Raw genomic sequence first — 21,840 nt, forward strand, 5'->3', positions numbered from 1 at the left:
GCAAGCTTGTTTTCTGCTGCTCCAGAGACTAGAACCAGGAGTCATGGGAGTCATGGGTTCAAGGTGAAGGAAAAGAGATTCCACCTAAACATTAGGAAGAACTTCCTGACAGTCAGGGCTGTTTGACAGTGGAATTCCCTGCCTCAGAGTGTGGTGGAGTCTCCTTCTTTGGAGGTTTTTAAAGAGAGGCTGGATGGCCATCTGTCAGGAGTCTATTTACTACTTCCTTGTTTGGATCCGCTATGGGAGTGGCCGTGCAGTCTGCCCCCTCCCAAAAGGCATCTCTCTGCAACTCAAGGCTTACTTTTTAATCTGAAAGACAGGAATTCACAAAACCTGGCACACAGATTGTTATATCATTGTAACAGTATAAACATACTGAACTGACAATTAAACAAAAGGAATAAAGGTGTGGCGAGGGGGAAAGGCAGCCAAAGGACAGGAGCAGGGAAACTATGTAAGCCTAACTGTTGCTGTGCAGTACTGGCAACTGCAACAACAACAGGAACACTACACAACCTGCCCTACACAACCATGACTTCAAATTATCAACTTCAATATCCTCTCTCACGTTGCTGCAATTTTCCCATACCTGATTTGGTATCATTTCTTTGGAAAGATCATAGTCCAAGTGTGTTTGTATGCTGTGTGGATAGGAAGGTGCATAATTTGCAAGTCCTGCCTGCATCAATATTGGTTTCTTTTACCACTTCCAATGGCTGCCATTCCCCCTGTGTCACAGGACATCAAAAAACGTGGCAACTGACATATCATTATAGCATTTTAACGGTCTGCTAACTCTTCTGAATTTCCAGCTTTCGTTTAAAAAATTAAGACAGTCTCTAGCTCTTTCTGTTGCATAGACGTGCCTTTACCTTTATATCTCTGCAATGAAAAGAGGTCAAAGATTAAAAAAGAAAGCTGATTCAAAGGAGCTGGTAAACAGATCGTTGGCGCGATATAGGATATGTCAATTACATATTCTCTCGTGGCATGTGCCTGCGTGTAGCAGCTGCGTGGTACTGAAGAAAAGTACGGGTTAGATTGCCATGTGGATGCTTCCTTGCCACCGTGAACACCTTTGCAATGAAAGCGGCACAGAGAACCACGGCCGTGTGGAAGCAGCCTTGTTATGGCACTGGCAGAGCAAGACCAGGCAGCGGTGGAAGTTCCCCGAAGGTTATTTGATTGGCTCTGTAATAGGTAATGAGCAAGAGAAGTCATGTGGCTACTTAGAAAGGCATTTTTTTTTCCTATCAAGCTCAAGGTGGGGGAGCCGGACGGGAAATGCCAAGCGATTCCACACCATGCTTCACCTTCTATGCTACAGGGACAGCGGTTTTACTTGTGGCAAAATGAGCAAAGCAGGGGAACAAATCAATTTCCTGATTGCCTGGAGGCAAAGGAAAAACACTTGATCTAATAAATATTCCTCTTCTCAAAAAATCCTAAAAATAATTACTATATCTGTAGACTTCCATACAAGACAGTGAACTTACAAACCCCATTTGCATTGTATTGTTGAGGGCTTTCACAGCTGGAATCACTGGGGCGCTGTGTGGTTTCCGAGATGTATGGCCGTGTTCTAGCAGCATTCTCTCCTGACGTTTCGCCTGCATCTGTGGTTGGCATCTTCAGAAGATCCTCTGAAGATGCCAGGCACAGATGCAGGTAAAACGTCAGGAGAAAATGCTACTAGAACACGGCCATACAGTCTGGAAACCACACAGCACCCCATTTGCATTCACTGCACCATGCTGGCATTTTAATCTGAGTCGGCTTCTAATGCCTGGCAAGATAAGAGGTAAGTCACTTGAACTGCTGTGCATCACAGAGGAGAAGCCCCGTGGCTCAGAGTAGCACGCTGCAGTGCTGCAGTCCAAGCTCTGCTCACAACCCAAGTTCGATCCCGACAGAAGTCAGGTTTCGGTAGCCGGCTCAAGGCTGACTCAACCTTCCATCCTTCTGAGGTCGGTAAAATGAGTACCCAGCTGGCTAGGTTTAAAGTGTAGACAACTGGGGAAGGTAATGGCAAACTGGGGAAGGTAATGGCAAACCCTGCAAACACAGTCAGCCTAGTAAATGTCATGATGAGTCAGTCACAATGTGGTATTTGCACCGGGGACTACTTTTACCTTTTCAATCACAGATTTGGTGGGTTATCCTTTCATTCATCTCCATAGCAACCATTTAAAATTAAGTTAAATTGAGTTAAATTAAGTTAAATTGTGACACAATGACATGATCATTTCAGTTAGCTTCATTGTGTACAGTTCTGGGCCCTGGAATTCAAGAAGGATATTGACAAGCTGGAACGGGTCCAGGGGAGGGTGACCAAAACGGTAAAAGGTCTGGAATCTATGCCCTATGAGGAGAGGCTTAGGGAGCTGGGGATGTTTAGTTTGGTGAAGAGAAGGTGAAGAGGTGGGGGGGTGGGGGGGGGGGGGGTGGGGGGGGTTTTTTTGGGTGGGGGGGGTGGGGGTGGGCGCGGGGGGGTGGGGGGGGGGGGGGGGGGGGGGGGGGGGGGGTGGGGGGGGGGGAGGGTGGGGGGGGGGGGGGGTGGGGGGGGGGGGGGGTGGGGGGGGGGGGGGGTGGGGGGGGGGGGGGGTGGGGGGGGGGGGGGGTGGGGGGGGGGGGGGGTGGGGGGGGGGGGGGGTGGGGGGGGGGGGGGGTGGGGGGGGGGGGGGGTGGGGGGGGGGGGGGGTGGGGGGGGGGGGGGGTGGGGGGGGGGGGGGGTGGGGGGGGGGGGGGGTGGGGGGGGGGGGGGGTGGGGGGGGGGGGGGGTGGGGGGGGGGGGGGGTGGGGGGGGGGGGGGGTGGGGGGGGGGGGGGGTGGGGGGGGGGGGGGGTGGGGGGGGGGGGGGGTGGGGGGGGGGGGGGGTGGGGGGGGGGGGGGGTGGGGGGGGGGGGGGGTGGGGGGGGGGGGGGGTGGGGGGGGGGGGGGGTGGGGGGGGGGGGGGGTGGGGGGGGGGGGGGGTGGGGGGGGGGGGGGGTGGGGGGGGGGGGGGGTGGGGGGGGGGGGGGGTGGGGGGGGGGGGGGGTGGGGGGGGGGGGGGGTGGGGGGGGGGGGGGGTGGGGGGGGGGGGGGGTGGGGGGGGGGGGGGGTGGGGGGGGGGGGGGGTGGGGGGGGGGGGGGGTGGGGGGGGGGGGGGGTGGGGGGGGGGGGGGGTGGGGGGGGGGGGGGGTGGGGGGGGGGGGGGGTGGGGGGGGGGGGGGGTGGGGGGGGGGGGGGGTGGGGGGGGGGGGGGGTGGGGGGGGGGGGGGGTGGGGGGGGGGGGGGGTGGGGGGGGGGGGGGGTGGGGGGGGGGGGGGGTGGGGGGGGGGGGGGGTGGGGGGGGGGGGGGGTGGGGGGGGGGGGGGGTGGGGGGGGGGGGGGGTGGGGGGGGGGGGGGGTGGGGGGGGGGGGGGGTGGGGGGGGGGGGGGGTGGGGGGGGGGGGGGGTGGGGGGGGGGGGGGGTGGGGGGGGGGGGGGGTGGGGGGGGGGGGGGGTGGGGGGGGGGGGGGGTGGGGGGGGGGGGGGGTGGGGGGGGGGGGGGGTGGGGGGGGGGGGGGGTGGGGGGGGGGGGGGGTGGGGGGGGGGGGGGGTGGGGGGGGGGGGGGGTGGGGGGGGGGGGGGGTGGGGGGGGGGGGGGGTGGGGGGGGGGGGGGGTGGGGGGGGGGGGGGGTGGGGGGGGGGGGGGGTGGGGGGGGGGGGGGGTGGGGGGGGGGGGGGGTGGGGGGGGGGGGGGGTGGGGGGGGGGGGGGGTGGGGGGGGGGGGGGGTGGGGGGGGGGGGGGGTGGGGGGGGGGGGGGGTGGGGGGGGGGGGGGGTGGGGGGGGGGGGGGGTGGGGGGGGGGGGGGGTGGGGGGGGGGGGGGGTGGGGGGGGGGGGGGGTGGGGGGGGGGGGGGGTGGGGGGGGGGGGGGGTGGGGGGGGGGGGGGGTGGGGGGGGGGGGGGGTGGGGGGGGGGGGGGGTGGGGGGGGGGGGGGGTGGGGGGGGGGGGGGGTGGGGGGGGGGGGGGGTGGGGGGGGGGGGGGGTGGGGGGGGGGGGGGGTGGGGGGGGGGGGGGGTGGGGGGGGGGGGGGGTGGGGGGGGGGGGGGGTGGGGGGGGGGGGGGGTGGGGGGGGGGGGGGGTGGGGGGGGGGGGGGGTGGGGGGGGGGGGGGGTGGGGGGGGGGGGGGGTGGGGGGGGGGGGGGGTGGGGGGGGGGGGGGGTGGGGGGGGGGGGGGGTGGGGGGGGGGGGGGGTGGGGGGGGGGGGGGGTGGGGGGGGGGGGGGGTGGGGGGGGGGGGGGGTGGGGGGGGGGGGGGGTGGGGGGGGGGGGGGGTGGGGGGGGGGGGGGGTGGGGGGGGGGGGGGGTGGGGGGGGGGGGGGGTGGGGGGGGGGGGGGGTGGGGGGGGGGGGGGGTGGGGGGGGGGGGGGGTGGGGGGGGGGGGGGGTGGGGGGGGGGGGGGGTGGGGGGGGGGGGGGGTGGGGGGGGGGGGGGGTGGGGGGGGGGGGGGGTGGGGGGGGGGGGGGGTGGGGGGGGGGGGGGGTGGGGGGGGGGGGGGGTGGGGGGGGGGGGGGGTGGGGGGGGGGGGGGGTGGGGGGGGGGGGGGGTGGGGGGGGGGGGGGGTGGGGGGGGGGGGGGGTGGGGGGGGGGGGGGGTGGGGGGGGGGGGGGGTGGGGGGGGGGGGGGGTGGGGGGGGGGGGGGGTGGGGGGGGGGGGGGGTGGGGGGGGGGGGGGGTGGGGGGGGGGGGGGGTGGGGGGGGGGGGGGGTGGGGGGGGGGGGGGGTGGGGGGGGGGGGGGGTGGGGGGGGGGGGGGGTGGGGGGGGGGGGGGGTGGGGGGGGGGGGGGGTGGGGGGGGGGGGGGGTGGGGGGGGGGGGGGGTGGGGGGGGGGGGGGGTGGGGGGGGGGGGGGGTGGGGGGGGGGGGGGGTGGGGGGGGGGGGGGGTGGGGGGGGGGGGGGGTGGGGGGGGGGGGGGGTGGGGGGGGGGGGGGGTGGGGGGGGGGGGGGGTGGGGGGGGGGGGGGGTGGGGGGGGGGGGGGGTGGGGGGGGGGGGGGGTGGGGGGGGGGGGGGGTGGGGGGGGGGGGGGGTGGGGGGGGGGGGGGGTGGGGGGGGGGGGGGGTGGGGGGGGGGGGGGGTGGGGGGGGGGGGGGGTGGGGGGGGGGGGGGGTGGGGGGGGGGGGGGGTGGGGGGGGGGGGGGGTGGGGGGGGGGGGGGGTGGGGGGGGGGGGGGGTGGGGGGGGGGGGGGGTGGGGGGGGGGGGGGGTGGGGGGGGGGGGGGGTGGGGGGGGGGGGGGGTGGGGGGGGGGGGGGGTGGGGGGGGGGGGGGGTGGGGGGGGGGGGGGGTGGGGGGGGGGGGGGGTGGGGGGGGGGGGGGGTGGGGGGGGGGGGGGGTGGGGGGGGGGGGGGGTGGGGGGGGGGGGGGGTGGGGGGGGGGGGGGGTGGGGGGGGGGGGGGGTGGGGGGGGGGGGGGGTGGGGGGGGGGGGGGGTGGGGGGGGGGGGGGGTGGGGGGGGGGGGGGGTGGGGGGGGGGGGGGGTGGGGGGGGGGGGGGGTGGGGGGGGGGGGGGGTGGGGGGGGGGGGGGGTGGGGGGGGGGGGGGGTGGGGGGGGGGGGGGGTGGGGGGGGGGGGGGGTGGGGGGGGGGGGGGGTGGGGGGGGGGGGGGGTGGGGGGGGGGGGGGGTGGGGGGGGGGGGGGGTGGGGGGGGGGGGGGGTGGGGGGGGGGGGGGGTGGGGGGGGGGGGGGGTGGGGGGGGGGGGGGGTGGGGGGGGGGGGGGGTGGGGGGGGGGGGGGGTGGGGGGGGGGGGGGGTGGGGGGGGGGGGGGGTGGGGGGGGGGGGGGGTGGGGGGGGGGGGGGGTGGGGGGGGGGGGGGGTGGGGGGGGGGGGGGGTGGGGGGGGGGGGGGGTGGGGGGGGGGGGGGGTGGGGGGGGGGGGGGGTGGGGGGGGGGGGGGGTGGGGGGGGGGGGGGGTGGGGGGGGGGGGGGGTGGGGGGGGGGGGGGGTGGGGGGGGGGGGGGGTGGGGGGGGGGGGGGGTGGGGGGGGGGGGGGGTGGGGGGGGGGGGGGGTGGGGGGGGGGGGGGGTGGGGGGGGGGGGGGGTGGGGGGGGGGGGGGGTGGGGGGGGGGGGGGGTGGGGGGGGGGGGGGGTGGGGGGGGGGGGGGGTGGGGGGGGGGGGGGGTGGGGGGGGGGGGGGGTGGGGGGGGGGGGGGGTGGGGGGGGGGGGGGGTGGGGGGGGGGGGGGGTGGGGGGGGGGGGGGGTGGGGGGGGGGGGGGGTGGGGGGGGGGGGGGGTGGGGGGGGGGGGGGGTGGGGGGGGGGGGGGGTGGGGGGGGGGGGGGGTGGGGGGGGGGGGGGGTGGGGGGGGGGGGGGGTGGGGGGGGGGGGGGGTGGGGGGGGGGGGGGGTGGGGGGGGGGGGGGGTGGGGGGGGGGGGGGGTGGGGGGGGGGGGGGGTGGGGGGGGGGGGGGGTGGGGGGGGGGGGGGGTGGGGGGGGGGGGGGGTGGGGGGGGGGGGGGGTGGGGGGGGGGGGGGGTGGGGGGGGGGGGGGGTGGGGGGGGGGGGGGGTGGGGGGGGGGGGGGGTGGGGGGGGGGGGGGGTGGGGGGGGGGGGGGGTGGGGGGGGGGGGGGGTGGGGGGGGGGGGGGGTGGGGGGGGGGGGGGGTGGGGGGGGGGGGGGGTGGGGGGGGGGGGGGGTGGGGGGGGGGGGGGGTGGGGGGGGGGGGGGGTGGGGGGGGGGGGGGGTGGGGGGGGGGGGGGGTGGGGGGGGGGGGGGGTGGGGGGGGGGGGGGGTGGGGGGGGGGGGGGGTGGGGGGGGGGGGGGGTGGGGGGGGGGGGGGGTGGGGGGGGGGGGGGGTGGGGGGGGGGGGGGGTGGGGGGGGGGGGGGGTGGGGGGGGGGGGGGGTGGGGGGGGGGGGGGGTGGGGGGGGGGGGGGGTGGGGGGGGGGGGGGGTGGGGGGGGGGGGGGGTGGGGGGGGGGGGGGGTGGGGGGGGGGGGGGGTGGGGGGGGGGGGGGGTGGGGGGGGGGGGGGGTGGGGGGGGGGGGGGGTGGGGGGGGGGGGGGGTGGGGGGGGGGGGGGGTGGGGGGGGGGGGGGGTGGGGGGGGGGGGGGGTGGGGGGGGGGGGGGGTGGGGGGGGGGGGGGGTGGGGGGGGGGGGGGGTGGGGGGGGGGGGGGGTGGGGGGGGGGGGGGGTGGGGGGGGGGGGGGGTGGGGGGGGGGGGGGGTGGGGGGGGGGGGGGGTGGGGGGGGGGGGGGGTGGGGGGGGGGGGGGGTGGGGGGGGGGGGGGGTGGGGGGGGGGGGGGGTGGGGGGGGGGGGGGGTGGGGGGGGGGGGGGGTGGGGGGGGGGGGGGGTGGGGGGGGGGGGGGGTGGGGGGGGGGGGGGGTGGGGGGGGGGGGGGGTGGGGGGGGGGGGGGGTGGGGGGGGGGGGGGGGGGGGGGGGGGGGGGGGGGGGGGGGGGGGGTGGGGGGGGGGGGGGGAAACGTCAGGAGAGAATGCTGCTAGAACACGGCCATACAGCCCGGAAACCACACAGCACCCAATTTGGATTTATATTTCCCCTTTCTCTCCTATAAGGAGACTCAAAAGGGCTTACAATCTCCTTTCCCTTCCCCCTTCCCCCACAACAAACACCCTGTGAGGTGGGTGGGGCTCAGAGTCCTGAGAGAACTGTGACTAGCCCAAGGTCACCCAGCTGGCGTGGGTCAGAGCGCATAAGCTAATCTGATCCCCCAGATAAGCCTCCGCAGCTCAAGTGGCAGAGCGGGGAGTCAAACCCGGTTGTCCAGATTAGAGTGCACCTGCTCTTAGCCACTGCTGCTCTCACGGACTGCCTCAGCTGGCCTGTGGGCCTGATAAGCCTTCTCGAGGGGTTCTGATCTGGGCTGGGGAGCCTGCTGCAAGGTCAGTAGATGAGGCAGCCCAACCTCCACCCCCAGTGCTAATATGGATGGTGAGCCTGCTGGGGGGGGGTGGTGGTCACCAGCCGAGGTGGCCTGGTGACACTGACGTCACATTCAGCCCCGGCAACAGATGAGTTTGACACCCCTGCGCTAGGTTACCTGGTGGGAGTGCTGAAAAGGCGCGATGCCTGGGAATTACTGTGCTGCGGGTGTGGCCGACTTACCTGACCCTCCCAGGAAGATGCCAGTGCTGTTCAGTGTGGGAAGAGACATCACAAGGTGAGTGAATGCTGTGGCATCTCACAAGAGGGAAGTTAGGGATCGGGAGGAAGCTGCCGCGCCCCACCTAAGAAACAGGAGAAGCACAAGCACCGCCAAGGTCAGTCAGGATTCAAGCAGGGAGTTGAGGGGAACCTGTGTTCAAAGGCAGGCCGAGACTTTGAACAGTCATTTCCTGGACTGGAAGGGAATTTGAGCCGGCACTTTCAGTATTTCCATTTGACCCCGCCAAATAGGACAAAAGTCTGTTACCAGTTCGGAGAAAGTGTGTCTTTTAAAAAAAATCAAGCACAAAAGTAACAATAACACCAGGTTTCACATTCACCAGACCCAGAACAAACTATGAGCATACACAGCCAGCATTTGAGAGTGGTTTTTAAAACCACCACCACTACTACTACTACTACTACTGATTGTATCTAAGGGTCTTTCCCCACTCTCGTCGTTCCCCTCTATGCTGCGCGCTGCTCTCAGCGCGCAGCATCCCAGGCGTGCGCCCGGCTGTCCCCACGACCCCGGCCATCAAAAGGCGCCATTAAGAAGAGTGCCTGGGATGCCGCGCGCTAAGGGGGCGCGACAGCGGCAGCGTCGGGGTGGCTGCGCTGTCGCTGCCCCTGTCGTGGGGAGCGACGAGGAACCCCGCGCTACTCTCCTCAAGTAGCACGGGGCCAAAAGTAAGTGGGGAAAGGCCCATAATCTTCTGCCTTCAAGGATACTGAAAGCAGTGCAGAAATGGACTGAAACTTAATTGCCGCAGACCAAAGATAATCTAAAACCAAGAATGAAACCTACATAATGCTTTTTATGAGGACCAACCAAATTGACAAGTGGTCCTAGTAAAAGGCAGTACACAGATTTCCTTCCTGCTTTGGGAATGTGCCTGGAACAATATAGCTATACAACGTTTTTAAAACAGAAGACAAAACCAGTCTAATGGAGGAAGTGTGAAAGGACACCCTATCTACACATAGCAGAATGATTCCCTCGGCCACCCTCTGTAGCTCAACAGTTCCAAATATCTGTACTCAAAGAGCACGGCCAGTGGCCCGCAAGCAAGGCCAAAACTGTTCTATCACAGATGGGGTTGCCTGCCGTATCTCTGCATGAGTTACTGTTTCATTCTGGCCAGTTTCCAGTCAGGACATATGCCAGATTACTGACTCATCCCACATGGGACGAAGAATCCTTTTATTCTTCTCAATCCTAAAAGAAAACCTTATGAATAAGGGTGAAATGAGTCTCCATTTTTATTCAGGAAAAATACATTCCTCAGTGCAGAAAAGCGTTATTATGGGAAATGCAGCAGAGGCGAAGCTAGGCAAAGCTGCGCCCAGGGCAGCCTCTGAGTTGTCCCGCCCCCCACGCGCCACCACTTACCTTATCCAGCAGTTATGACGGGTGGCCATGGCGCAAGGATCCATGGGGGCGGGGGGAAACGTGGAGGCCGCCATCCCCCCTCTGCCCCATGGAGCGAAGCAGAGGGAGTTTTCCCTGTTCGGGGCAGCAGCTCCCACGGCGCAAGAACAGGTAGCCCAGAAGAAGTTCTGAGAATGAGAGGGGCACTGCCGCCTTTATTCTGGGCGTTTGGGATTTTTTTAAGCCAAGAAAGGGACCTTTCTCAGCTTAAAAAAAAGCACCAGGAGAGAGAGATAATGAGGGTGAACCAGGCAAGGAGGAGGGGGTGTGGTCTGGCTATTTTGCGCCCCCCACGTGACTTCTTTTGGTGGCGCCCGGGACAAACCACCCCGGATGTCCCCACAGGAACTTCGCCACTGAAATGCAGTTTCCGACAGGGCATCTTCTGTGACCATGGGAAAGAGGGGAGGGTGAATACACTTGCAGAAGAGTTAACAGCCCAGAGCTGTGGTGGCGAACCTATGGCACTCCAGATGTTCATGGACTACAATTCCCATCAGCCCCTGCCAGCATGGCCAATTGGCAGGGGCTGATGGGAATTGTAGTCCACGAACATCTGGAGTGCCACAGGTTCGTCACCACTGGCCCGGAGGAAACCAAGCCTCAACTCTCATTTCCCAGCTACCTATACTTTTGGTTTCAAACCCCTCAACATGGAGAGAAAAGGAGAACGGAAGATTGCTCGGAAGGGTGCGAACAGTGGTGGGATCTAAAAATTTTAGTAACAGGTTCCCATGGCGGTGGGATTCAAACTGTGGCGTAGCGCCAATGGGGCTGGGCGGGGCACAACAGGGGCGTGGCCGGGCATTCTGGGGGCAGGGCATTAATAATTTCTCTGTTACTGTAAAAAACTCTTACTGTAAAAAAAAAGTTCCTAATTTCCAGCTGGCATCTTTCTGTCCATAATTTAAACTCATTCTAGCAAGTCCTATCGTCTACTGCCAACAGAAACAACTACTTCTCCTCTAATTGACTGCCTGTCAAATACTTAATACTTTCAAATACTTAATTTTGTTTCTAGGAATCAAAAGAAGGAGACTTTCCTTAAACAAGGAACTTCACCATATTTCTAAAACATGTTTTTAAAACAGCCCAACAGGGAGAATTATCCCGTTTTCTACCTTCGCTAACCAGCCACATAGGAAACAATAGGACTTCATGATTTTTGGAACTCATGGAATTTCTAACGGAAAAGCAGACCCAATTAGTAACCCCCTCTCGGCACACACAAATAACTAGTAACCCACTCTCGGGAACTGGTGAGAACCTGCTGGATCCCAACCCTGGGTGCGAATGCAAGGAACAGCTGACAGGCAGTGACCAGGTGAAGAATCCCAAAACATCCTAAAAACATCTCGTTTGGGCCTTGCAGCCCTGCTGTTTGAAGCCTCTTCTTTCTAGCTTTTGACTCAAGGGCAGCAGGCACATAGCAGGAATCCCCACATGCCCTCCGCTGCCCAGACATGAAGGGTGATACCTCCCAAGGATGACAGAGAAGATCCGAAAACTGAAGTGCACACAGTGCTAGATAAGGTATTGCTTACAAGTAACTCATTCTATGTTCTTACGGGGCCTAAGATCAACACGCCGTTTCCCTCATATTGCATCCGAACCAAAATCCTGCATTTGTAATAGGGTTTTTTTGTGAAATGTGTTCTCTCTCTCTCTCTCTCTCTCTCTCTCTCTCTCTCACACACACACACACACACCCACACCCACACACACACACCCACACACACACACACCCCCCCACACACACACACACCCCATGTGTCGGGCCTCTTCTTACATGTTTCTTGTGAGGAACCTCTATTTTAACAAAAAATTAAAAGATAAAAAGAATGCTTATCAGTCCGCCTTTCTGGCACAAACCCCATGTTCCAGACTTGAAGTCTATGCCAGTGTATCCACGGGACCAATATGCCCTTCACAGTTTACTGCATTTAATGCAGCCATTCTCAACCAGGGTTCCGTGGTACCCTGGGGTGCCGTGAGCATGTCCCAGGGGTGCCGTGGCAACACTACCGCCCCCCCTCATTTTTATGGTGTCTCCCACCGGCGCCAGCAAGGACATGGTGCTGGCCCATAGGGCAGGGCCTGCCGCAAGGTCGGCAGCCACCCCCCCCCCCAGTGCTTCCCTTCACCCTGGGAGGGGAAGGTGGGATGTGTGGCAAGCAGGGGCAATGGGAGATGAAGGTGGTGGGTGGTGGCAGGGGTACCATGAGATATGAAGAGTGAGGGCAAGGGTGCCCTGACCTCGAAAAGGTTGGGAAACACTGATTTAATGAGTGAAAATCTGCTGGTGGTCCTTGACCTGGAAGATGTCCAGCTTGCCTTGACTAGGGCCAGGGCTGTTTCAGGCCTGGCTCCAACCTGGTGGGACGCTCTGTCTAGTGCAGTGGTGGCGAACCTTTTCGAGACTGAGTGCCCAAACTGCCACCCCAAACCCACGTATTTATCGCAAAGTGCCGACACGGTTATTTAACCTGAATACTGAGGTTTTAGTTTAGAAAAACGGTTGGATCAGAGGCATGCGTTACTCGGGAGCAAGCTTGGTGGTTGTCGGTGGCTTTGCTCTGAAGAAACCGTGCAACTCTCCCAACGGGTGAATCACGACCCTAGGAGGGTTTACTCAGAAGCAAACCCCATTGCCAGCAACTGAGCTTACTTCCAGGAAAAGGATCGAACTTTTGTTCTTCACATGAAAATCAGTGGGGTTTAACAGCACTTAACAGGGTTACCTACACTGCTTCCCCAAAATTTGGTCTTAGGTTTAATGCTAATAATCAAGCCCAGTGGCCCAGGCCAGCCTAGGCGTGTGTGTGTGTGTGGGGGGGGGATGGGGGTGACTCTGTTTGTGTGTGCCCACAGAGAGGGCTCTGAGTGCCACCTCTGGCACCCGTGCCATAGGTTCGCCACCACTGGTCTAGTGAGACCCGAGCCCTGTGGGATTTGATAAGATTCTGCTGGACTTGTAGGGCACAGCAGTTCTGCCAGGCATACAGTGTAAAGGTTTCAGTGGTGTTGATGGGAAGGGCAGCCGCCTAACCTTGAGTACATTCCACAGCCCGGGCAATGGGCCAGCTTCATCGGCGGAGACTTTATCTCTGCGCGGGAGATGAGGTCTCCGTTCCCATGGGAAGCCGGGAGGGGGATGGGATGGATAGAGTTATAACCTGTGCTTCTGGCGGGAAGTGTCATTCCTGCCACTGCGTGTACTTGAGCTTTCTAAGATGTCTGAATAAACGGTCTTTTCCACCAAAGAGCCTTTTATTTCTGCTTCTATGGAATTCCTTACATACAGTTGAGGCAGCTACGGGGGGTTTCCATCTTGGCCTCCTGCCCTTCCATCTTCTGCCATCCTTTTTCCCTCCGGGGAGGCAGAAATGTTTTTAATTAACTTTTGAGCAGGTTTTAGTATGGGTTGGAATATTATGCAGATGCTATTCATGTATAGATTTTAATGTTTTATGGAATGCCCTGAGCCCACAAGGGAAAGGGTGACATGTAAAATTAATGACGTGAGAAAAGGTCCATTGGTACTTACCCTGAAGGGGCCTTCTCCTGTGGGTCGATGAGGGCATCTTGGATGTGGGTGATTTCCAACCTATACTCAGGGAGGCAGGGCTAAACGATGTCACTTCCTGTGGATTGGTTGGGCTCCATCTTAGATCTCCAGTATTTGAATGACACAGCAGTAACGAAAGCTTTAACTCTCTCAAGAAATATAACACGAAGTAACAAGAACAGTGTAATAAACATATAACAGAACATTGAAACATCAAGAACTTCGATAAAAACTACTAACTGTTGTCGACAAGTCTGTCTTAACTCTGAAGAGTACTGAACTTATTAGTATAGCTATCCCTAGGACTGTATGACTACACTGGAGACTGATATAATCCGAGGGAGGGCCAAGATGCCCTCATCGCCCCACAAGGAGAAGGCCCTTCAGGGTAAGTACCAATGGACCGTTCTCCTGGAGGCGATTTCGGGCATCTTGGATGTGGGACCTCCCCGAGCAGTGTCCCTTAACGGGTGGGAAATTCAGTCTCCAAAGATATGCTCCAGCACACGCGTGCCGAAGGCAGTCTCATTTGCAGACATGGTATGTAATCTATAATGCTTAATAAAGGAAGAGGCCGAAGACCACGTGAGCCGGCCTTTGCACACCTCTCTTTCTAAGGGGATGTTGGCGTCGAGAAATGCAGCGTTAGCTGCAGCACATCTAGTAGAATGGGCAGTAATACCAGAAGAGAAGAGACTGATGTGTGAGATGCCTTATATGCCTCACTAATGCAAGATCTAAGTGTGTAACTTAGGGATGCCTTTGACATCTGGAGGCTCCCCGATTAGGCAAAGCATGCGTGTTTATACGAAGAGAGACTCCGAGTCCGCCTGATAGGCTGGAAGTCACGAATGCTATATAGCACTTCAGCAGCTCTGCGGACGTCCAGCGAATGCCAAAAGAATCTCCTTAGGATGTGAAGGAGCTGGACAGAAGGTAGGGATGATGATCTCTTGCTTTCCAGATGAAAAGGATGAAGCTACCTTTGGGACGAATGTGGGGTCGATGATGCATAGCACAACTCTGTCCTAATGAAATATGCAAAAGTTGAGAACTGACTGGAAAAAGAGCCTGCAACTCCGACACTCCTTCAGGCGGTAGTGATGGCGACTAAGAATAAGAAGCTGTCATACGGATCCACTTCAGTGCCCACTGATTGAATCGGTTGAAGGAGGAGTTTTGGTAAGGGCCGAAAGTACACAAGTTGAAGGCCTCCACGGCGGGAACCTGTGGCCCACTATGGGTGGTTGTTTCTGTGAGACACCCTTGAGGAATCGAATGATGTCATTGCGATGCCTGGACATTGGAACCCCTTGAACCTTTGGCCATATTGTCGTAAAGACCTGCAAGTTTGTCTCGCGTGGAGTGGAGACTTCTGAGGCCTCTTCTCGAACCCGGATTGAAGGAAGCTGAAAGCACCTGTGGAACCCGGAAGGTCTTAACGGATCGATGTCAGTTTAGGATTGAGCCCAGGACAGAAATGAAGCTTCCACGAAGAATCATAAATTCGGAGTTGTAGAGGGTCTACGGAGACGCGACAATAATGTCTATTACCGCAATGCCGGAGTAACCCTCTCCTGGCTGGAAGATCTTGCGTTCAAAGAGCCATGCGGTCAGACAAAACCAACTGGGATTGGGGTGCAGTATGGGACCCTGAGACAGCATGTCCATGAGGGGGTGGGCAGGCGCAGAGGAGGGGACACGGCTAGTTGAAGGATTGAGAGGAAAACCACGGACGTCTGGAGGCCACCAAGGTGCCACCAGCACCACTTTGGCTTTTTTCTGACCAGATCTTCCTGATCAGCTTCCGGAATGACCGGAGGTGCGGGTTGGAAACGCATATAGAAGCTCTTGGTGGCCCAGAGGCGTTGTCAGAGCTGCGTCTACTGCCAATGCGTTCCTGTGTGGGAAATACCTGGTGAAGAACCGCGGGAAGTTGACAATTCTGTCGCGAGGAGGCAAACAGATGCGATGCTGGGATTGCGAAGGTTTGAATGATTAACTGGAACAGGTCTGGATGAAGATTTCCATTGCGGCCTCGACCACTGTTTGTCGGCTCCAACCAGTCCGCTTATGCGTTGAGGTTTCCCTTGGAATATGCTCTGCTGATAGTTGACGAGAAGATGGGTCTCGGCCCAGGTCAATATTTCCACTGCTTGCCGATGAAAGGCGTGGGGATCTGGATCCCCCCCTGATTGTCACCAAATGGAGCCTTGGCCAGCACTTAATGTTTGCTCGGTACCGACTAATAGTTGACAACCCTGGATCTGGATCCTTCCCAAACAGCCTAGAACCATGGTAAATCATAGGTAGAGAACTTACCTGTTTGGAGATAGAAAGTCTGCCCGACCAAGCCCCTTAACCAGGCTTGTTGTCTCCACCACAACACCTAGCAGCTAAGTGCCCTCCGGGACCAGCGTAAAGAGAATCAAAAAGTGGAATGTCGGCCCAGTAAGAGACTGCAGTTAACACCCTTTCTAAGCCCTCTCTCAACTCCCTGTGCCTGCCGGGAGGGGGGGGGGAATCATGGTAAGTAATCTACGTAGCCATAAAATTACCGAGGCTCTAGCCATGAGTGGAAGATGGGGCAAGAGGCCCGGAATAGTCAAGGACAGAAGCTCTATCATGAAGGCGCTTTCAAGGAAAAAAAAAACGTACTCGGCCCTACGATCAATGCTGGAATCTTTGAGAGATCCCTCCCCATCCTTGGTAACCAACCCCCCCGACTGTAAGAGCGCTAACAACTGGTGCATCAACTAATGGGGACTTGATGGCGTTGTGGATATGGGCCAGGGAGCAGCCATAAAAACTCTTAAGGTGTGCGGACAACTCTTGCTGGCTTCCAAGTTAAGCCATTTCCTTCCTAATGCTTCTCTCAAAAATTGAATTCGGGTAGAGGAAATGCATCTGGGGGGTATCCTCTGCTTGTGGAAAAAATTTCCATTGAACCCTCTTGGGGCAACCCCTTAACTGGTTTCTTAGGGACAGGGGAGGGGCCGCTCTGGATCCCTCGGCATCTGCCGGGTCACTCCAATTACCCAGGGTAGAGATGGTCTTGGCCATAATAAGGGCTAAATCCTCTTTCTTTAAAGAATCCTAATGCATTTTTCCTTAGGTTCAATAGGGACCTCCTCTGCCTCCTGAAAAAAATGCTCTGAGGAATAGCCAATCTCTCCCTCACTAGCCTCCTCCTCACCCTCCAGGCGCGTTGAGGGGATCCCCCCTATAAGTCAGCGCTGGTGGGGGTGATCCCGAGGAAAGAACTGGATGGGTATCTCACCGTCTATGCCCCCTTCCCTGCCGGGAGGCCCGGGGATCTGCGTCTTCCCCTGCGCCTATTGGCGTCCTTTTCTTTAGCTTTATCACTGAGTGATATCTCCTCCCACATGGTGGCCCTAAACATATTCATCAACTCCCTGCGCGTAGAGACATTAGTCCAGGAGGCTGGAGTTAGAAAATGTTGGGACTAATGCCCCTTTGGGACTCCTTCCCTCCCTCACTCCGACGCTCTCTGATCTTGCTCTGGAGGTAGAAGGACCAGCAGGACCCGATCGCTGCCTCTGCGGCTCTCCCCGGCCAACAGGCTGCATGGCCGATGGCGCTCTCACCGATTCCCTCGACGGCTCCGAAGCTCGCTAGCACAGGCAGACTAGCCCGTCATGAATTGGGAACGCATTAGGGGGGGGGGGAGATAGGAGCTTCACCTGCTTCATGCGACCCTGACTGGGGCGCTTGGTGCTCACTCGCCTGCGGTGCGGCCCCCATTTGGTCTCGGCTGCGCTGACTTCTTAGCCGCCGGCGGCCTTGCCAGAAACACCTCCCTGCGCCCAGGCGTTCTGAGGTGCTGCTGACACGACTGCCGTTGCCGCCTCCGGCGGCCAGTGCTGCAGTCGAAGTTGAGGGAACTGAAGCTTCACTGGAGTCTTTCAGTCATATCCGGGCTGCCAGCGGACCCCTACGACGGTGGCTGCCGGGTGCCCTCCGCCGCCGACTTTTGCTAAAAGGTGTCTGGCGGGGAGAAAGATCGTCGCGAAAAAGTGCTGAGCGGTCATTTTCCCTCTGGCCCCTTTTAGGCGGGAAAAAACTGAGGCGGAGGTTTTCAGTGCCACAGACACGATAGGAGAGCAGAGACAGACAAATAGACACAGTAGAGACAGATAGAGACGAAGTAAGGAAAAATAGTAACAATTTAGTCGAAATTCAATTAAGTGGCTTGGAGCCCTAGGTACAAGCCTGCACTCCCTGCTAGGCAGGAACAATACTGGAGATCTAAGATGGAGCCCAACCAATCCACAGGAAGTGTCATCGTTTAGCCCTGCCTCCCTGAGTATAGGTTGGAAATCACCCACATCCAAGATGCCCGAAATCGCCTCCAGGAGAAAGGAAATGCAATATCATCATCGCCTTCTTGAGTAGGTGAATCAGAATTGCAACATACATCCTATTTTGAAATGTCTCACGTGGACAGGAAGTACACTAATGCATTAGGGTGAACTGAACTAGTGATTAAACCTAGCCTGAACCAAGGCAAACAGAAACTGTGAGGAATCCTTAGGGACAGTCTACACAATGGAGGAACATTTTGCCCGTCTCCAACTAAAAGCAGCGAGACAGAAGAAACAGAACTGGTGTAGTGGGTAAGAGCAGGTGGATTCTAATCTGGATGACCGGGCTTGATTCCCCACTCCTCCACCTGAGTGGCAGAGGCTTATCTGGGGAACCAGATGTGTAGCTCCACTCCTCCATTCCTGCTAGGTGACCTTGGGCTAGTCACAGTTCTCTCAGGACTCTTTCATCCCCACCTGCCCCACAAGGTGTCTGTTGTGGGGAGAGGAAGGGAAAGGAGCTAGTAGGCCACCTTGAGTCTCCTTACCGGAGAGAAAGGTGGGGTATAAATCCAAACTCCTCCTCTTCTTCTCCTCCCAACTGGAGAATAGGAGGCATGAGTTTGAAGAGGGGCTGTGGTCCAGTGGCAGAGAATCTCCTTAGTGTACAGAAGGTTGCAGGCTCCATCCCTGGCATTTTGCTAAAAGAATCAGGCAGGAGATGATATGAAAGGCCTTGCTTGGCTGGAGAGCCAATGCCTATCTCACTAGGTAATACTGCCCATGATGGACAAGGGTCTGATTCAGGAAGAGACAGTTTCTTGCATATTTGGGGAGGGGCTGCGTCTTGGTGGTGCAGCATCCGCTCAGCATGCAAAAAGTTCCCAGTTCAACCCCCAGCTAAATGGCAGGTGACGCGAAAGACCTCATCTTGAGACCCCGGAGAGCTGCTGCCGGCCTGAGCCAGTTCAGAGTCAGGTCTGAGTCAGGAGCAGCAGTGGCGTAGGAGGTTAAGAGCTCGTGTATCTAATCCGGAGGAACCGGGTTTGATTCCCAGCTCTGCCGCCTGAGCTGTGGAGGCTTATCTGGGGAATTCAGGTTAGCCTGTGCACTCCCACACACGCCAGCTGGGTGACCTTGGGCTAGTCACAGCTTCTCGGAGCTCTCTCAGCCCCACCCACCTCACAGGGTGTTTGTTGTGAGGGGGGAAGGGCAAGGAGATTGTCAGCCCCTTTGAGTCTCCTGCAGGAGAGAAAGGGGGGGGGATATAAATCCAAACTCCTCCTCTTCTTCTCTTCTTCAGGATAAGGCATCATGCGCATGTGCTCCCTCGGCAGAAGCAGGAACATGCGGAATACAGGGAACGCTGGAAAATGAACACCGGATCCAGCCTCCTACTGATCCTTGCAAGGGGAAGCACTCAGAAAAGTGCATCCAAGTACAGATGAAGGCAGTCTCTTTTTAAATGGCACATTAGCATGCAGAACTGTACACTGGGTTGTGCTGCAATCACTTTTCTTTCTTTCTTTCTTTTCCCATTGTAAATACCCACCCACCCCGCATCTGCGCCAGCCGCCAGTTTCCAGGAATTCCCAAGTCCTCTGCAAAGAGTTCTGCTAACGGCCGCTCCAGGAGTAGAAACGGCGCGTTCAGATTAACATTTCCTCCTGGAAAGCCTGTCACGCTTTGTCACGCTGCACATCAGGGGGATGGGTGCGCAGGAAGATCTGGCAAGCAGATGCAAGAGCACACTCGTTCAAGCAATACAAATTGGAAAATGAGCAGTGGTGGAGCTGTAAGGGGACAGGGGGGTGCCGTGCACCGTGGGTGCGCCAGTGGGGGCGGAAAATTGCCCCGCCCCCTTGGCTTGGCCTGGCCCCAAATGTTGTGTCTCCCCCTTTCCCCAGAGCCAGCAGCACAATCTCATCCACACACTGAGACCCCAATCTCTGCCTATTTCTATGTGGACTGGGTGGCATTTGTGAAAATCCTACCTCAGATTTAATCTGTCTACCAACGTAAATGTTTCCCTTCATGAACACCCGCCCCAATGGTACTTTGTCTTGCCCCCTGCTCGATTTTGTGTGCGCTGACGAGCACCACAGCAGCACCTCCCTGCAATCACACTGCCCTGCCAGCCTCTGTGGATTACGCCCACGGGCTTTTCCCTAGGCTGGCAGGTCACCGTGAAGAGGGCCTGCTCTCCTGCTACGAAGCAGAGCTGTGGTGCCCGCCCATCAGTGGCGTAAGGGCCTACTCAGCTCAAGGGAACATTCCGTTGTGTTCGACTGCCGCCCTCTTTGCTTCAAGTGTTCGCAATCTTACGCCACAAAAAAAGAAGCCCAAACAATTCCCTCCTTCTGCACAGGATTTTGAAGAGGGACTCTCAAGAGCAGCAAAGTGTAGTTTCTCCCTTTTGAGCTTGTCCTAGCCATTTCCCCCAGATAAACTGAACAGCCCTTCTACGCATCGATGACCCGACACTCTGCTTTCTGTCTTGCGTAATCATCTCCGTGTTTTAAAAATCTGTTTTTGCCACAAGTCTCTCTCTCTCCTTCTCTCTACAGGAAAGAATGTGGAGTGCCTCTCTGACGCCACGCCCGGTAAACTAGACAAACATACAGCCTACGACACAGCTATAGAAGGAAATACTAAGTGAAAAAGTTTACTCTCGGTGGCATAGTATCACCTGCCTGACCAAAATTTAGGGGGATTCTGAAAGGGGGACAGGAAGGAAATTAGAGGAGAAAGTTGTGTAGAAAGTGACTTCAATAACCCACACATTGTGTCTAAGTGGATCCCTGGATATTCACCAAGAGGATTCCTTCTGCTCTGAGGTAAAGAGGGCATCTTGATCCTGGGTGGTTGCCACTTTCTGTCTCCCTCGCAGAAGCCTCTTCAACACAGAGTTTACCGTATCTCCGTATGTTATAAAGTCATCTATTTTCTCTCACATGCTTGTCATAGTACGCCATATGGGGGACATTAATGGGGATATTGGAGGACTTATTCTTCTCCGAGTGGAATCCTAAATTCTAAATAGTCCTCTGATGACTTGGCTTCTTGTTTTTGACAGTGGTGACTTCATTTGCTTGGACAAGCTGGGTTGAACTCTCCCATATGGCCCCGAGAAGCCATAATTTTCACTCCGACAACCCCAGTCTACTCCCATTGCAGAGGAGTTCAAGCTTCAAAAGGCTCGCGTCTGTCATCCCAACCTCGTCTGCATCCCACCCTCCTCGCCAGTTGTTATATCTCAATCATACCTTGAGCAGCAAGGTAAAAAACAAGCTTTATTTATCCAGATGGTTTCCACACTAATACATCAGGCGGAGAGGGAGAAACTACACATACTCTCACTTCAATATGCTCTCACCTCCACAACTACGGAAACCTCAATAGTTCAAGATTTTGTATCCCCATAGGTAATTATGAAGACCGTCTTCCAAATGTGCCATTTCTAATTTGATTACTCTTTATTCTGGGTTTTCAATCCAGGCCTCAATCCAGACCAGGCCAGCCAATAATACTGAGTATGTATTTTAATACATTCCAATATTGGGCATGGCTAATCCTCCTCTAATTTTCTCATCTTGTAATTCTCCTGGATTGTTATGCTCTTGGTAAGAAGGAAGAGGCTTATTACAGAGTTGTTTTATTAGATCGTTCTAATAACCATTGTAAGCTGCCCTGAACCCATAGGGGGAAGGGCAGCCTATAAAATAACTTCAAATCTAATTCTATACCGCCCTACGGGGATGGGGCGGTATAATAAATCGAATAAATAAATAAATAAATAAATAAATAAATATAAATTTATTTGTTTCTGCCGTTCCTTCGAGGTTTTTCTTGTACATAAATTGACAGCATCTAAAATAGAAAAATTTAATTTTGACAACACATTCATTTTTAATGTGGACATTCTTCCAGCCATGACATCTTTTTTAGCTGAGACCATCTCTGCAGGTCCTTTTATATCCTCACCCACGCTGCTTTACAATTATCTTTGAACAGTGAATCATTTTGCCCTGTCGGTTTTATTCCCAAATATTTAACTGGGTTTGATGTTATTACACGTCCTGCAGTCCTTCTAATATCTTCTTCCTTTTAAAATTAGTCTTGTTCCTGATGATCTTATAATCCAAAAGAGATCCAAAATGTTCAGTTTGTTATACTGCATTGACAAGTGGGGGTTTGTGATTGTCAGCACCACACCATGAGCAAAACTTTTCATTTCAAACTCTTCCCCCTCCACTTTCAAACCTTTAATTCCAGGGTCCTGTCCAAAGAATAATAAAGGTACTTGATGACTGGATTCCAAGGCAAAGAAGTCCACCCGCAGGGACTCAAACCTGTCCATGATTAGTCAGAACATGTCCTTCTTAAGGACC

The 21,840-nt window shown here is 59.5% G+C and overlaps 1 protein-coding gene across 1 annotated transcript in view; it reads right to left on the reverse strand.

Moving 5' to 3' along the window:
* Positions 1–8,068: 8,068 nt before the first annotated feature.
* LOC125427086 (phospholipase DDHD1-like) overlaps positions 8,069–21,840 on the reverse strand; it is a 40,668-nt gene continuing 26,896 nt past the window's right edge. Inside the window, exon 3 of the mRNA XM_048486105.1 lies at positions 8,069–8,207. Coding sequence (XP_048342062.1) covers positions 8,176–8,207 — 32 coding nt within the window. The 3' untranslated portion in view covers positions 8,069–8,175. The remainder of the gene's footprint in view (positions 8,208–21,840) is intronic.

Source organism: Sphaerodactylus townsendi, linkage group LG02 (assembly GCF_021028975.2).
Source record: "Sphaerodactylus townsendi isolate TG3544 linkage group LG02, MPM_Stown_v2.3, whole genome shotgun sequence".
NCBI classification, from domain to species: domain Eukaryota; kingdom Metazoa; phylum Chordata; class Lepidosauria; order Squamata; family Sphaerodactylidae; genus Sphaerodactylus; species Sphaerodactylus townsendi.